At 36.0% G+C, this 15,910-nt stretch overlaps 1 protein-coding gene across 2 annotated transcripts in view; it reads right to left on the reverse strand.

The window, feature by feature from the left end:
- LOC150075159 (cytoplasmic aconitate hydratase-like) overlaps positions 1-15,910 on the reverse strand; it is a 289,211-nt gene that overhangs the window by 254,395 nt on the left and 18,906 nt on the right. For both annotated transcript variants that reach the window (XM_090388696.1, XM_090388697.1), the window contains exons 2-3: positions 5,867-5,965; positions 2,702-2,876 (exon numbers count right to left, since the gene is read on the reverse strand). In XM_090388696.1, the coding sequence (XP_090244822.1) occupies positions 2,702-2,876; positions 5,867-5,965 (274 nt within the window). The remainder of the gene's footprint in view (positions 1-2,701; positions 2,877-5,866; positions 5,966-15,910) is intronic.

Genomic DNA, 15,910 nt, shown 5'->3' on the forward strand with positions numbered 1-15,910 from the left:
AAGGATTTAAATCAGCAGCCATGAGCAGTAATGCAGAAAGACAAATGATACTGAAACTGAAGAATAGCGATGGTGTACTTATAAACAGCAGAGAAGGCATAATTCAAATAGCAGAACAGTACTATAGAGAATTATACAAGGAGAGAGGGAATGATTCCAGCAGTGGGGAAGATGGATTGCAAAGTAGCAACACATATGACATACCCAATATTCTTCCTGATGAGGTAGAACATGCATTGAAGAAAATGAAGAATCAGAAAGCCCCGGGGGAAGATGAAGTTACTGTAGAGTTGTTAAAATTGGGAGGAAGAGACAACACAAAAACTGGCAAGGCTCTTCACAAAGTGCATTAGAAAAGGTGTAACGCCTAAGCAGTGGAATAATGAAATCATAGTTTTGCTGCATAAGAAAGGAGATAAATCAGAAATTGGAAATTATAGACCAATTAGCTTGTTATCCCACATCTACAAGTTGTTCACAAGGGTCATTACTAACAGATTAGAAAGAATACTTGATGAGAATCAACCGAAAGAGCAAGCTGGCTTTAGGACAGGGTTCTCAACTATGGATCACCTTCACGTAATATCGCAGCTAATGGAGAAAGCAAATGAATATAAAACACTATTATGCCTGGCATTTGTGGACTATGAAAAGGCATTTGACTCCATACAGCATAAGGAAATGTTTCGGGCACTGGAAAGACAAGGATACCCCATATATTATGATTTTGAAGAAAATATATGAGAATGCTACCTCTTTATTAGACTAGACAAAGACAGTAGGAAATTTAAAATCGAGAAAGGAATTCGACAAGGAGACACAATATCTCCGAAGCTGTTTACTGCTGCCCTTGAGGAAGCTTTCAGACGATTAGACTGGTCGCAGAAAGGAGTCAATGTGAATGGAGAGTACCTAAACCATTTACAATTTGCTGATGACATTGTGGTCATAAGCCATGATCCCAAAGAATTAGAGGAAAATCTTAATCAGTTATGCACAGTTAGTAAGGATATTGGACTAAAGATGAATATGGCTAAAACAAAAGTAATGAGAAACAAGTATGCAACGGAAAGGGAAATAATGATTGAAGCAGCAGTAATTGAAAAGGTGGAGTCATATACTTATCCGGAACAAGTCATTAGCTGTAATAATGATAAATGGCTGGAAGTCAAGAGAAGAATAAATTTTGGATGGATAGCATTCAGGAATTATAGTCACATACTGAGGAGCAATATCCCAATTTGTCTGCAATGTAAAATAATGAACCAATGTATACTCTCCACCGTGACTTATGGAAGTGAAACTTGGCCACTCACCAAAAGAAAAGAAGAGAAGCTGAGAACTATACAGCGAAGAATGGAATGAATTATACTGCGAATCAGAGTTAGATAAGAAGAGAAACACATGGATTAGGCAGCAAACTCAAGTAAAGGACATTTTTATCAAAACTAAAGAACTAAAATGGTCTTGGGCAGGACACATAGCTCGAAGACATGATGACAGATGGACTAAGAAAATAACAGAATGGTACCCAAGAGGAGCTAGAAGAAAACCTGGAAGACAAAGGCGGAGATGGATAGATGAACTTCATGAGTTTTTGGGTAGTAAATGGATGGCCAGTGCTAAAAACAGAAGGAACTGGAAAGTTGCTGCAGTGGATTGGAAATGGCTGATGATGATTCTTATTCAGAGAAATAAGTATTTGTAAGACTGTGTCTTACACTGCACATGCACTGACCCACAGAGAAGGAACTGGAATTATGACAAACTTGGGGAATACACAATTATTTTATCAAAAAACTATTGGCATTCTCATGACAAAAGGGCAATATTTTTTCTGATTGATGAAAATATAGATCGTAAAATTAGATAAAGAAAATGAAATGATTACTTGCAACTATATCTAAGTAAAAATTAAGCTTTTTAAAATAAACTATGTAGCAATCTGTATATTACAAAAACAAAAAAAATCTCAATTTCTTGGGAAATGTTTTTGCTTTTCCGGTGAATCGGGAATTTTAAAGTTACGATTTTTTCCCAGGAATTCTCAGGAAGAAACATTAGCCATAGCTATTTGTTCTCATTCAAAACACTTCCAAACACTCAGATTCATGGTAGCCACTATTTGTTTACATCAGGAGTGTGAACTCACAGCAGCTGCACCCAAGCATCAGCATTTCTTAGCAGTGTTACACTATCAATTTCAAAAAATGGTTACACCTACATTTAATCATTATTACCAAACTCATCATATCAGGAAAAATACAAGTAAGAGTGCGTAATACTACCAAACTCAAGAAGAAAGCCAGTAGTGTGGACAAGAAGATGCAAATGACATGCAGGAGAGACAGAAAAGCACTAGACCAATGTTGGCCAGTTGTGCATGCCAATCATGTATATTCATACAGGAGCTACAAACTCACATTCAAAACACTTTCTCAGGCTTGTGTTAGTCACTATGTTTATTTATATCAGTAGCCTAGTTTACCACAATGAGCTTATACACAGTGTATCTGTATTGGAGTTCATACTGCTATGTTTAGTTGTTGTAATAAACGCTTATTGAGATGGCAGAAGCAAAAATACCAGAGCATGATATGAAATCTTTGCATAAAGATAATTATAATGAAACATTTGATTATCTAAGTGTATGTATTTTATTTTTTATTTTTTTTAAGGGAATCTAGCATAGGATTCTTACGTAAAGTCTTGAAGAATGACTCTTGAAGGCTTAAAAGACACTTCAACTCCTCCTCCTTTCTGCTGCTGATTTTCCCAATCCAATATATTTGCAACATCCTTCTCTTTTACTTGAAAATTATCACAACATCGTACTGCAGCTTCTAGGAGAACACGAATAGAAAATGGCAGCCGCTCTAAAAATATAACAACAGGGGAAAATGAACATACCAGTAAATATTACTTTTCATTTTTGTAACAACTAAAATAAAGCAATTTTAGAAAAAACATTAATTCTTTGATCTTAATTAAAATTCTAATATAAATCTGTATGAAAATATCATATAAACAATTCAGCAAACAAAAAATACACCCACCTGTGTATGTGTACACCAAGCATCAACTAACCAATGAATGGTGCTGAAAAAATATGTAAAGGAGTTTGTGTGTTGGCGTGGACACACCATTCAATAACAAGTAACTTAGTGCACAGCTATATTGACGTCACAATGCCAATTGAACAGTCTCCCCAACACCACTGATACAAGACAGTATGAGGTTAATTAAAATAAGAGTAATATTGGAACAGTGTAGCTAGCACTGTGATGGCACTCAATCACACACACATAGCAATGCACCTCAATGGGAATGACTGATAATTCCTGGTGATATCAGCAATTTCCCCAATTCTCAATTTTTCCATCACCTTAACAGCTACTGAATGGTCTTGAAATACAGTGCAAACTTAATATAATGTGCCTCTTCATACTGCAGTTTTGGATATTCTTAACTAATTTCTTAACTAGCCCCTTCACATCTCCTGTCCTGTCTGTCCTTCATATATACTCAACTCCCCATATTCAATTTCAGCATCACTTATGACACCATCTCTTCTTTTGACGACTTAATCAGTACTTCAAATTCGTTAAATTTATTTACAATGCCCCTATCATTAGTGTACATGGAAGTATACAAGCACATGTTCTTACTATTAGTTACCCTAACACAGCCCATGAATTAATTTGTTCCATGATGACTCACAGCAGGGCATGAAATCCCACACACCTTGCTTTCCGGGCTAGTTCATGTACCAATAGTAGCAATGCAAAATCACTTTGACCTCTGACTGTGGTTCTAATTAAACTGTTTGTCTGTGTATCCCTCAAAAGCTAGCAGTCCTTGAACCTCTTCTATTCAAGTGTATCCCATCCCTGAAAACAGTCTCTCCTGTTAGCAAGCACAGACCATGCTTAGAAAAATTCTACCCCATAAGCGTTGCATATTCTATCCAAAAACGATCTGATTGACAAGGCTCTAAACATATATTCCCTCCTTCCTATCGTGTCTGGGCAGAATTGCAGACACTTTTCAATTCAATTCAACAATTCAATCCCAAGTCACAAATTTTTGCCAACATTTCCTTGTACTTGTTATGCAAGTCCTCAGATCTTTTACTCTTTATATAATTAGTGACAACATGTACAATATCACCTTTTGTGCCCTTAAAATATGATATCTGCTCTACAATGTCATCAACCTTTGCTCCCCCTGGCTGATATACCTTAGTCCTATTTCATCTATCCTTCTTGTACAACATATTTCCCGTTTCCCTGACAATAACTAGCTCCTGTTGCCGTTGTGTTGTCTGATGCTCAAGAGTAAGCTGTGGCATTGATTTGAGCAGCTGAGAGCTTGATGGGTCCCCCATTTAATTCCTTCAAGGACATCTACCCTACTCTTCAAACTCTCATAAATGATCATCATATCCAAATGATGATCACCTAATTTCTTTACACTCTCTGTACTTAACACACGCAAAGACATTATCCTTGGCTGAATCGTGCCCTGTTCCCAAAAGTCTGCAAACATTTCACAAGTTGCACTTTTTTTTAGGCTGTGATGCATTAGAGAATTGTCCTCTTTGGTTCTCCCCCGAGCCACAGACTTTGTGCGTGTTACTTTGCTGTTCTAGTCTGGGGCATGATTTCCATTTAAATACAATTTGATTAACAACGAAAATTAATAAGATTAATAAATTTAATTGATTAAATGACAATACTACACTAAGCTAACAGATTCCTAAATGCTTAAATGACACCTATTACACTATACCTACACTATCAAGTTCGAGATATGTTGCACTATACTGAAACGACTGCAATGTTAAATTAATCATATCCTTGCTAAAAAGTAAAAATTCATTAGCTAAACACAAAAAACAATATGCCCAACAAGTGATTAGAACCTTCAAGCACATATATCACAATTAAAACCCTACTATTCCTCTGCACTATTCATTACGTGCTAAGATATTCAAGCCAAAACACCAATACAGTAACTATACGAACAGTAAGTCGTAACTTACAAAATCACTAGCTAAATTTATGTGACTAAGACTAATTAAACTATATATAAAACACAATTTAATATGTTAATTAATCAAAAAGATGATATATCATACAAAACAAAAAAAGATGTTTAATGAGTCAACTTTATAATGCGGTTTAATTCATTTAACTTTATGAACATAAATCACTAATTGAGTAAATTTTAAAAAATACCCACCTTTATTTACATCTTACTTTATTTACAATAGGAAAATTAGACTACGTATAAATATAGTGCAAGCGCATCAGAAATACATGGCTATATCTGAATAAATCAGAATATTAGTAAAAGGGCATCGTTTTAAGTTATATCTCATATTGTGAATACCTTCACAACGAGTTCCCATGATATTGCACTACTTCGAATAAGTAACGCTTCACCTAAGGAGAAGACTAATGTTACTTATTCTCAGATGGATTCCATCACCCAGACGGCACTGTTTCAGGGCTATTTGGCCCTTCTTCTGTATCCATCTGAGAATAAGTAACATTAGTCTTCTCCTTAGGTGAAGTGTTACTTATTCGAAGTAGTGCAATATCGTGGCAACTCGTTGTAAAGGTATTCACAATATGAGATATAACTTAAAACGATGCCGTTTTACTAATATTCTGATTTATTCAGATATAGCCAAGTATTTCTGATGTGCTTGCACTATATTTATACATAGTCTAGACTCTCCCATAGCTTGAGACTTATGCCCTAAACACTTTAGAGTCTAAATACAATAGGAAAATCTATTGATAGAATTTCAAGATGTATATTTTAGATAATACACAAAAATGAAATAAAACAGTATTACCATATCGTGGGTCCCTCAGCAACAACAAATCATAATACTTGTATTCATTTCCATTCACATTAATGGTCTTCAATAATTCATGGAATGGATTTGATAACACTAAAGTAAAAATTAATAAAAGTCAAATATATATTTATAATTTGAGAGAAAACATTTGGAATATTATTTTTAAAGAAAAGGATAGAAAAGAACAGTAGTCTAAACCAAATACAATTTAATTATTACATTCTACACAGAAAGAATATTTCAATATATAGTATATGCACTAGCTGAAATGGGGATGGGGTCTTTTAGGAGAGTAAGAGTAAGTGGTGTGCATGCAGCACATGCACACATTCACTTTAAATATGTTTGCTAGGTTGGCTTGTGTTCGTGAGGCTGGATAAGTTCTTTATAGCTGGTAAAAGTGTTGGCATTTTTGGGTTTGATAGGAATAAGAAGAGGAATCAACCATAACTCTTCTCCTCCCAGCAGACATTTGTGCCATCCAAGGAACCCTATCCACATAACTAGGTATGCTAATAACTTATTAGTCAACTAGGAACACTGACCGGAAACCTGATCCAGTTCCTCAGTTATGTGAATTCATGGCACCCAAACATAAACTTCGACCTGGAACAAGAAAAATTCAACATGCTACCATTGTTTCACGTGAATAAAAAGAAAATACAAGTCAGTAAAGTATACAGAACATCTACAGACACAGAAAGGATTCAAATTTATCACTACAAAAACACTAAAGATAGTATCACCAAAACCTCGTTCTATACACTTATTATTATTGTTGCTCTTATATTATTTCTCCCTGACTAGGGGGTTTCCACCCCTTGATGGGTATTGCTACCAAGTACACAGGGTGATTATTATGTCTGGTGTTACTATTGGTCGAGGAACTCTCTGACTATTCTACAGGTGTTCTCTGGGAGACCTATTGTTGCTAGGCTGTTATGTAGGGTCTTTGGCACTATACCGGTGGTTGACAAGATTATTGGGATGCTTGTTACTTGCTGCATATGCCACATCTCTTTAGTTATAATTAATTAAATGATACCACTCTTATACTACTTGAAATAAAATAATATATAGTTTATTAAGCTGAACACCTACATAGCTATACAATATGTGACATTTCAGGCATCTTGCCAACACCCATCGTCAGACAAGGCTGTTGGGAAAGAAAACAGAATACATGGTTACAAAGAATAAATGGTTACAGATTTGAATATTATCAATCAACAATTTATGATTAAAATTACAGTTGTATAGTATTAAGTTATTTGTGTTTTAAATTGTTATTGTTACAATATTACAATAGAATTTTAAGTTAAATTAATTTTAGATTAAATTAATTACAAATCCTTACCTGGTGACAGCCTCCTCTTGAAGATTCTCCCAGATCTGAAGTGTATCAGGCAAGAGGGAAGCAGTACGGTCTGATTATAGGCATCAGCAAGATTCTGAACCAGCCCGCACTCCAACCAGATGTCCAGATTATGGTAGCAGAGGTCATCTCACTCTACTACTCAAGAACCAGATGCACAACAACAGTGAAGGCCAAAGGAGAGGAGCAAATAGTCACCCCAGGCTTCCAGAACTTGGCACCAGAAGCAAGGTCTGATGATAGGCATCGGCAAGATCCTGAAGCAGCCTCCAACCCTGATGTCCTGAGTATAGGAACTTAGGTCATCCCTTGTTCCTACTGCACTGGATCCCATTCCAGGATGCACAACAACCCAGATATAGGAGCAAAGGTCAACCCAGGTTTTGGCACCAGCAGCATAATTTGATGATAGGTATCTGTAATGAGCCTGAACCAGCCTGCACACTGACGTCCAGGATATGAGAGCAAAGGTCAACCCAAGCTTCTACCACATAAGAACCCCCGGGCTCAGGAAAAATTACTTGGCTTTTTTTTTACCCCATTGGCTACTTGCATTAATCCTTCTCTTATAAATTGACTGCTGACAGCTTCCCTCTCACCTGATACACTTCAGGTCTGGGAGAATCTTCAAGAGGAGGCTGTCAGCAGGTAAGAATTTGGAATTTGTAATTAACAACCTAAAATTAATTTAACTTAAAATTCTATTGTAACAATAGCAATTTAAAACTCAAATAACTTAATACTATAGAACTGTAATTTTAATCATAAATTGTTGATTGGTAATATTCAAACCTGTAACCGTTTATTCTTTGTAACCTTGTATTCTTTGTTTTCTTCCCCAACAGCCTTGTCTGATGATGGGTGTCTGCAAGACACCCGAAATATCAAGTAATGTATAGCTATATAGGCATTCAGCCAAGTAAACTATATATTATTTTATTTCACATGGTATAAGAGTGGTATCATCAATTATAACCTATTGGAAACACCACGTAACGTCCTTCCTAACCACATCTCTTTGAACTCCTGTCTTAGATTTGTGTACTTTGTGATTTTTTTCTTACACATTTTCTGGAGGTTGAGTGTTGGGCACACTATGTCAATCAGATAGGTAGCCTTTTCCTTCTTATCGACAAGGTTTATGCCTGGTCTGTTGTGTGAGATTGTCTTGTCTGTTATTATGGCATGGTCCCAGCACAGCTTGTAGGTTGGCATCTCACTTCTAATATGGTACACTTTCTTTGATCAATTGGTATTTCCTTGCTAGCTTCTGATGTATTAGCCTAGCTAGCTTGTCGTGTCTACGAGTGTACTCAGTCTGGGCAATCACACTGCATCCTACGGTGATGTGTTGGATCATTTCTGAGGCCAGGTGGCATTGTCGACATGTGTCATCTGACACTCTGGGCTCCTTGGTGATGTATTTTATACAGTTTCTCGTGTCCATTACCTGGTCTTGGATGGCGAGCATGAATCCTTCGGTCTCAGGGAAGAGTGTCCCACTCGTGAGCCATGCATTGGAAGCAATTTTATCTACGTGGTCTTGGAGGTCATTGTAGTGTCTGCCATGGAGTGTCTTCTTTGCCCATCTTTCTATCTTTGTTTGTGACATCTGGGTGGGAGGGGACTCCTCGCTTAGGTTGAGTGGGGTATGCCACTTATCTATCGTCCTTGTGGCCTGGTAGAGTGCTGCTGCATTTTTTCTGGAAGTAATCCTTCAGGTTAGCTATTGCTGTTTTCGGTTGCTCGATGAGTTTATCAAGCCCTTCCTCCCTCTTTCCAAGCTATTGTCAGTTAGTGCTGGTGCTGCATAGGTGTTTATGGCTTTAACTCTGTTCCCTCCATTTAGCTTTGGTTTAAGCAGGCTTCTGAGTCTTTGGTAGTATTTTACAGTCAGGCAGACCTTGATTTTCTTGTACTGTAACTACTGAGGTTGCACCATTCCCAGGTATTTGTAGGTCTCTCCTTTTGTCATGGCTTCGATCTCTTTACCAGTTTGAAGTTTCAGCCGACTAATTTCCCTTGATGCAATTCATGGATCTTGTCTAGACCAAATTCCATCCTGATATCATTCCTGAATTCTTCAGTGATCTGGAGTAGTTGCTTCTCAGTTGCCACACAGAGAGCTTGATGTCATCCATTTACATCAGGTGAGTGAGGATGTACAGGTTTTTCCTTTCTTCTTTGACATTATATCCATACTTGCTGCTGTTGAGCATGGGGGATAGCGGGTTAAGTGCTAGACAGAACCACATTTCCATTTTCCATTTATTTGTACACACAATTATTACACACACATATATATATAAAATACTTACAAAAAGATATATATACAATTTTATATACATTAACATTTTCGTTACACATAGGCTCAGAGCATCTCCTTGAAAGATTCCTCTCCTGATGGGGAATTGGTCTGGTTGTGACGTTCTCAACCTTAATGGTGGTACTCCATTTTGGCATAGTTGCTTCTAGAAAGTTTGCCACTGTTGGATTACTTTGTAAATCTTCAAAGCCTCTATTAGCCAACTATAGTGAACACAGTCAAAGGCCTTGTGCTAATCGATGTAAGCCTATCAAAGTTGTGATGCTTCTTGTAGGCTTGCTCAATAACTGCGGCATGTATGGTTAATTGCTCCTTGTATCCTTTCTGCTGTTCGACCATTATACTCTGGCTCTCCAAGTGATCTGATATCTTCTTGGTTATGCAGATGGTCAGGATCTTGTACATTGTTGGAGACAGATGATTAGCCTGTATTTATCTAATAATTTGTGCATTAGATAATTTCTGCACAAATTATCTAATAATTTGTGTAGTTCTTTAAACTTATTCAAGCTAAGCACTTTGACAATACTAGGTGAAAGTTTATTCCAACAATCACTCTACAGCTGAAGTCAAATTTTCACAAAATCAATTCTGCAAATGTCCTGTATCAGTTTAAATTGATGTCCACTTTTGTGTGTGGTCTCAGAACGAGTAGAGATGCTATCAACATTTACTCTAAGGTTATTATTATATTAATACCACTCTTATACCACATGAAATTAATAATAGTTTATTAGGCTGTTTGCCTACATTACTATACATTAAAGTGAGCTAAGGTCACCCCCCACACTTCCACGACACTGGGCCCCTCAATATTTACTTACTTAACCCCATTAAAGCTTTAAACAGTATAGGTGTTTATAGTCACCATAGAGATGCCCAGTTTCAAGATGCTGCAATTTACAGAACCAAAGTATTTCTGTAAGAATATCCTTTTGTTTCCCCAAATTAACCTTATTGCTATTTTCTGCACCCTTTCCAACAGATTTATATCCTCCTAAAATTATGTTTGGAAACCTGTATTCTGTACTCCATATGTACCTTAACCACTCGATACAATAGGATAATAACCTATTTGCCCTATCTGGCAAAGTTCCTATATCTTTGATAGAATTCCATGGGATGTTTTAGCAACATGTCTTCATTGGCTCAGAAAACATGCTGGACTATACAATCATCTCTGGGTCTTTTTCATTATCAACTAACTTTAAACTGATACTACCAAATAGTATGTTATTCTGGATTTAGTGTTACCCAAATTCAGCACCATGAATTTATTGAAGTCAAACTTCATTGCCATTAATTACCGATCAGTCTAGTTTATCTCAATCTTCTTAAAGTAACATACCTCATTAATGTCATTAACCACCATACCCATTTTTGTATAATCAGAAAAGTTGCAATTCCTACATTGACTTCATTAACAAATACTAAAAACAGTAAGGGGGCTAACACTGAACCTATGATATCCACTCACAGCATTCATCTATAAAGAACAGTGGACATTTATAACTACTGTCTCCTAACACTTAATACCTTTATCCACAATAGCAACCTGCCTCTAATGCTACATTGTTTCAATTTATATAATCATTCATGTGGATAGTATCAAAAGCTTTACTGAAATCTAAGTATCTGATATCAAAATTATTCTTTGCATCCATTTTCTTTATGACAACCTCACAGTTAAGTAATTCAGGTTGGTTGCATGATCTCCTTTTAGCAAATCCATGCTGTGACTCTCTTATAGCTCCATTCCAGTTAAAATAACCTTGTGTTACAACTACTGACTATTATTTTTCCTGGCACAGAAGTCAAGCTAATGGGTTGGTAGTTACTTCCCTCCCCTTCAACCACCCATGTGAAGAGGAAAAACTATTAAAAATCTCCGATTTTTGCAGCCTTTCTCTGATTCTAAGGACGCACTAATTATTATAGATAAAGATTTGATCATCTCTTCTGCTGCAGCTTTTAACATAACTGGATAGATTCCATCAGCCCTAGATATCTTGTTAGCTTTTGGTTGCAACAATCTCTTCCAAATTACTTTCAGTTACCATAAAATCACTTTTAACTCCCAACCAGTATTAGGGGAATACTACACAAGTATGTAAAAACACTGCATGTAGCATGTGTGTTCTGTATGAATATTATGTGAAGCTACACAAGTACAACAGAAATGTGGTGTGAAATACAACATAGTAAACTACACTGGCTTTTTTGGTCAATCTCAAAATGGATTTCATTCAGATCAGTTTTGTGTCAGCCCTCTGCTACTTAAAATCACAAAAAAAAAAAACACTGTTATGAAGTCCATTCAATACCTAGGAACATTGAGTGCTTTTTTTTTTTCCTCATATAAATTTCAAAGAATAAAAAACAATCCCAAAAAATGAATTTCATATTAAGGCCTATATATATCAATATGTAGCTTCAATGAGCTCTTAGCATTTCTAAGCAAATTTCACAAACAGATAAATCATTTTGTTTACTATCTCCTGAGAGCATAATTCATTTTCACTGTGCTAGCAGGATTAAAAACCACCTAATTAATACATAATTCAGAGCAAGAGGAACTTTGCCCTTGCAACAAGTTGTCCTGTTATTTCACTAATTTCAAACAAATGGAATCACCAAAAGTACTTTTTTTTTCTGGTTTTTTCTGTCATTTATTTAAAAGAGACAAGCTACTGCCTGATGAGGGATCAGAAAGTGTTGATCAGAAAATCTTAACATAGCAATGTCCTGTCTTAATGGTATATTAGCCATTTGCTTGTAAATAGTATAATACCAGGGAAGCTTGTTACGAAGATGTTGTTTTTAGATGTGTCTGTAACTTGAACCTGGACCTCTTAAAAAGTGACAAGTGGTGAAGCCATTACTGTATACTATGCAATTTTATACTAATGCCTACTGAAAGTTCAGAAACATCTTAATGCTGCAATTGTTGCAAAGGCAAAATTTGTTGGTTCTAAACTTCTGTTTAATGTGTTCAAGGAGGCTCAGTTTATGGAAATTATTATTCCTAAAAAAATGAAAATCCTGTTGTTGCTCATGTACTGGTATTAGTTGGATGTTCAGTTTCAATTTGGGATCAGGCTACCTCGAGCTATAAAACCACCATGTTAACTAGGCAGTTTAAGTCCTGTCAGCCAAAAAATGCATGAAAGGGCAAAACAGTCCTCCCAACTTCACATAATTTCAAAATGGCCAAAATAACATTTGCTATTTTATAATTTTAAAGCTCTAACTTTGTATAGTTAATTTAAAAAATAGTGACTCTATACTTTTACAGTTTTATGTATTTTTATTTTATTGCATAAAATAACATAAGATGAAATACAAAATAAATGACATACAAAAAATCAAAGGAAAAACACTGAGTTACTTAACATCATAACTGGTTGATACAGCAGCACTCCACTATGCAATTGAGAAAGCATGTCAACTGCTCATTTAGTTTCAAAAATATATCAGCATGTGCTGGCAGAACAGCAAATGCAGCTTTCTACCCATGCACACTGAAATGAATGCCATTCAATACAATGTTTAAAACATATCGGTTATATTCCAGTGTGTAAGACGCTGTATGCCACATGCACCATTTTGCAAGCTCATATAGCATCACCCATAGAGAGACATATGATCACCATCTATACAAATTTCTGTGTCAATATAGATATGAAATATTTTATTCAAGTTGTCAGCAAACTGAACAGTACAATGAAGAACTTCAAGACAGCCAGTAATCTGCCAACTTATTAAACATTTTGAAGTTAAACAAATAAATGATATGTTTATTTCTCAATTTTATTATTTTAATTGTAACCTTGGAACCAACCAATAAGAAAAGTATACATCGTAAAAATATATTATGTGCCACTGATATATCCAAAATATGTTGATCTACACACACAATCACTAGCAGGAGTCCAATATAGATGCCACTATATCTTTATTTCTATAACTCCTCTCCCTTAACTACTAATCTTTCAAGAAATGAATTTTCTGCCAGAGGATTTTTTATATTGTTGTTTTTTTACACTGCTCAGAATAATTAAAATAGTGACATATACTGTTAATTTTAAAAGTTTCCATTACTTCAAGAAATTTTTATTAACATTCTAAAATCAGAGACTTTGCTATTTAAGGCATAATTTTGGTTATATATTCTCCTCACTACTCAGTTTGTTGGGTATCAGTTGCCAAGTTTTATAGATCCTACAATTTTATCAAGCTCTCTCATCCAATAATGGAGAAAAAAACTGAACTCCACTTTGCCTGAAAAATCTTACTCTGGTTCTGCTGGTTTAGACCAGTGGTTTTCAACCGGGGTGCCGCAACAACATTCCAGGGTTTCCACGAAATTTGGGTTTAAGTTACTTAAACTTATCATTTTTTTTAATTTATATATTTATTTCACTATAAAATGGTGTATGGTATCTATTTAATTTTGTGGTGATCTATAATTGATGTTTATTTAATACCTCTTATGTTGTTGTTGTTGGGTTTTTAGGAGCATTAGCAACTAAGGCCATATTGCTCCGGGAATATGCGGTGGTCATTCCCTGACCTTTCCGCATCCTCCGTATTTGGTGGTGATGGGTTCGAACCCCGGTCTAATCAAGAAGCATGTGCTACGCATTGTTGCTCCTTCCCACCTGGCTACGGAGGCAATATATATATATATATATTGATCGATTTTGTTTAATTAAAATGTTATTAATCTGTAGGTAATTAGGTGTATATGGATCAGGTTACCAAGCTAGCAAATGTAAACTAACTTTAGCCTGGGAGGCCTATAAACGTTATATGAATTCTCAAGCGTTTAGGGCATAAGTCTCAAGCAATGGAGGAGTCTAGACTATGTATAAATATAGTGCAAGCACATCAGAAATACATAGCTATATCTGAATAAATTAGAATATTAGGAAAACAGCATCGTTTTAAGTTATATCTCATATTGTGAATACCTTCACAACGAGTTGCCATGATATTGCACTACTTCGAATAAGTAATGCTTCACCTAAGGAGAAGACTAATGTTACTTATTCTCAGATGGATACCACCACCCAGACGGCACTGTTTCAGGGCTATTTGTGTATGTATGGGATAATAACTCGACTATCCACTTGTCCCTATTAGACTTAGAAAAGCAAAAAAGGTAGCGGGAAAATAATAGTAGGAGTGGAAGAGGAAAAGAAATGGGGTAGAAGAATGAAAGGGGCAGTAACTCCTTCAACTCACACCACTCGAAAACTCAAACTCCTCGAATAGGCAACGCTTCCCCAGTGGAGAAGACTGTTGTTACCTATTCTTGGAAACTCTGGACGACATCATCAGGCTCCCCCTGGTGCCGTTTCAGGGCTATTTGGCCCTTCTTCGGTGGGTGGATAGGTACCCAAGTGATGCAATGATGGCAAAACAGTTATGAAGTATAACTCCACAATATGAGAGATGCCTGATGGTGTATCATGTATTTAGATATCAGGCGTTTAGGGCATAAGCCTCAAGCTATGGAGGAGTCTAGACTATGTATAAATATAGTGCAAGCGCATCAGAATGGTAGTAGATTTCAGATGGTAGATGACTTTCGTCAACCGGTGAAATACCACCACTTTGCTTATTGGAGGCTTGAAGTGGTGAAACCCATGTTTAGTCTCTAGAGCAAAGTTTCCGGCATCCCCCGTCCCCCCATGCTTCTCCTTCAACCCATGCACGGTACTAAGTACTATAGGTTTTGGTACCTTTCGTGTTTGGGGTTTCCATAAAAAAAAAAAAAAATACATAGCAAAACGATGCCGTTTTACTAATATTCTGATTTATTCAGATATAGCTATGTATTCCTAATACACTTGCACTATATTTATACGTTATACGAATGTAATGGTATTAAAAATAATATGATGCTAAATAATGAAAATAACAACATAAATGCAAATAAACAAAAAAATGCAAATGAACAAAATAAATTGCAATAACATTCCCTCACTTGGCCATCAATCTGCTACTTCATCGGGGGCTTTGAGCAGAATGATAGCCAGACTAAAAGAATGTCTCATACCAACCCGTTTCTGTTGTCCCCATACCAGTTATAAATTTTTAAGTGCTAGTATTAAATTTAAATTGATTAGAAAATCAATGAGATAGGATAAGTTTAGTTTACATAAATTTTTAATTTTAAATTTCGCCTACGTATTGTCTGAAATAGCAAACTGGGATAGGTGACACAAAGCCCAACGGGTATGTATCAGAATAAATGAGAAAGGTTCTTACTTCCGTCTTGTGCTGTGGTGGTCAGACTGAAAAGGAGGTAAATTCCCGCCTTCTGGTTGTT

This window comes from Mastigoproctus giganteus, chromosome 14, assembly GCF_048544385.1.
Source record: "Mastigoproctus giganteus isolate SK-2022 chromosome 14, ASM4854438v1, whole genome shotgun sequence".
Classification (NCBI taxonomy): Eukaryota; Metazoa; Arthropoda; class Arachnida; order Uropygi; family Thelyphonidae; genus Mastigoproctus; species Mastigoproctus giganteus.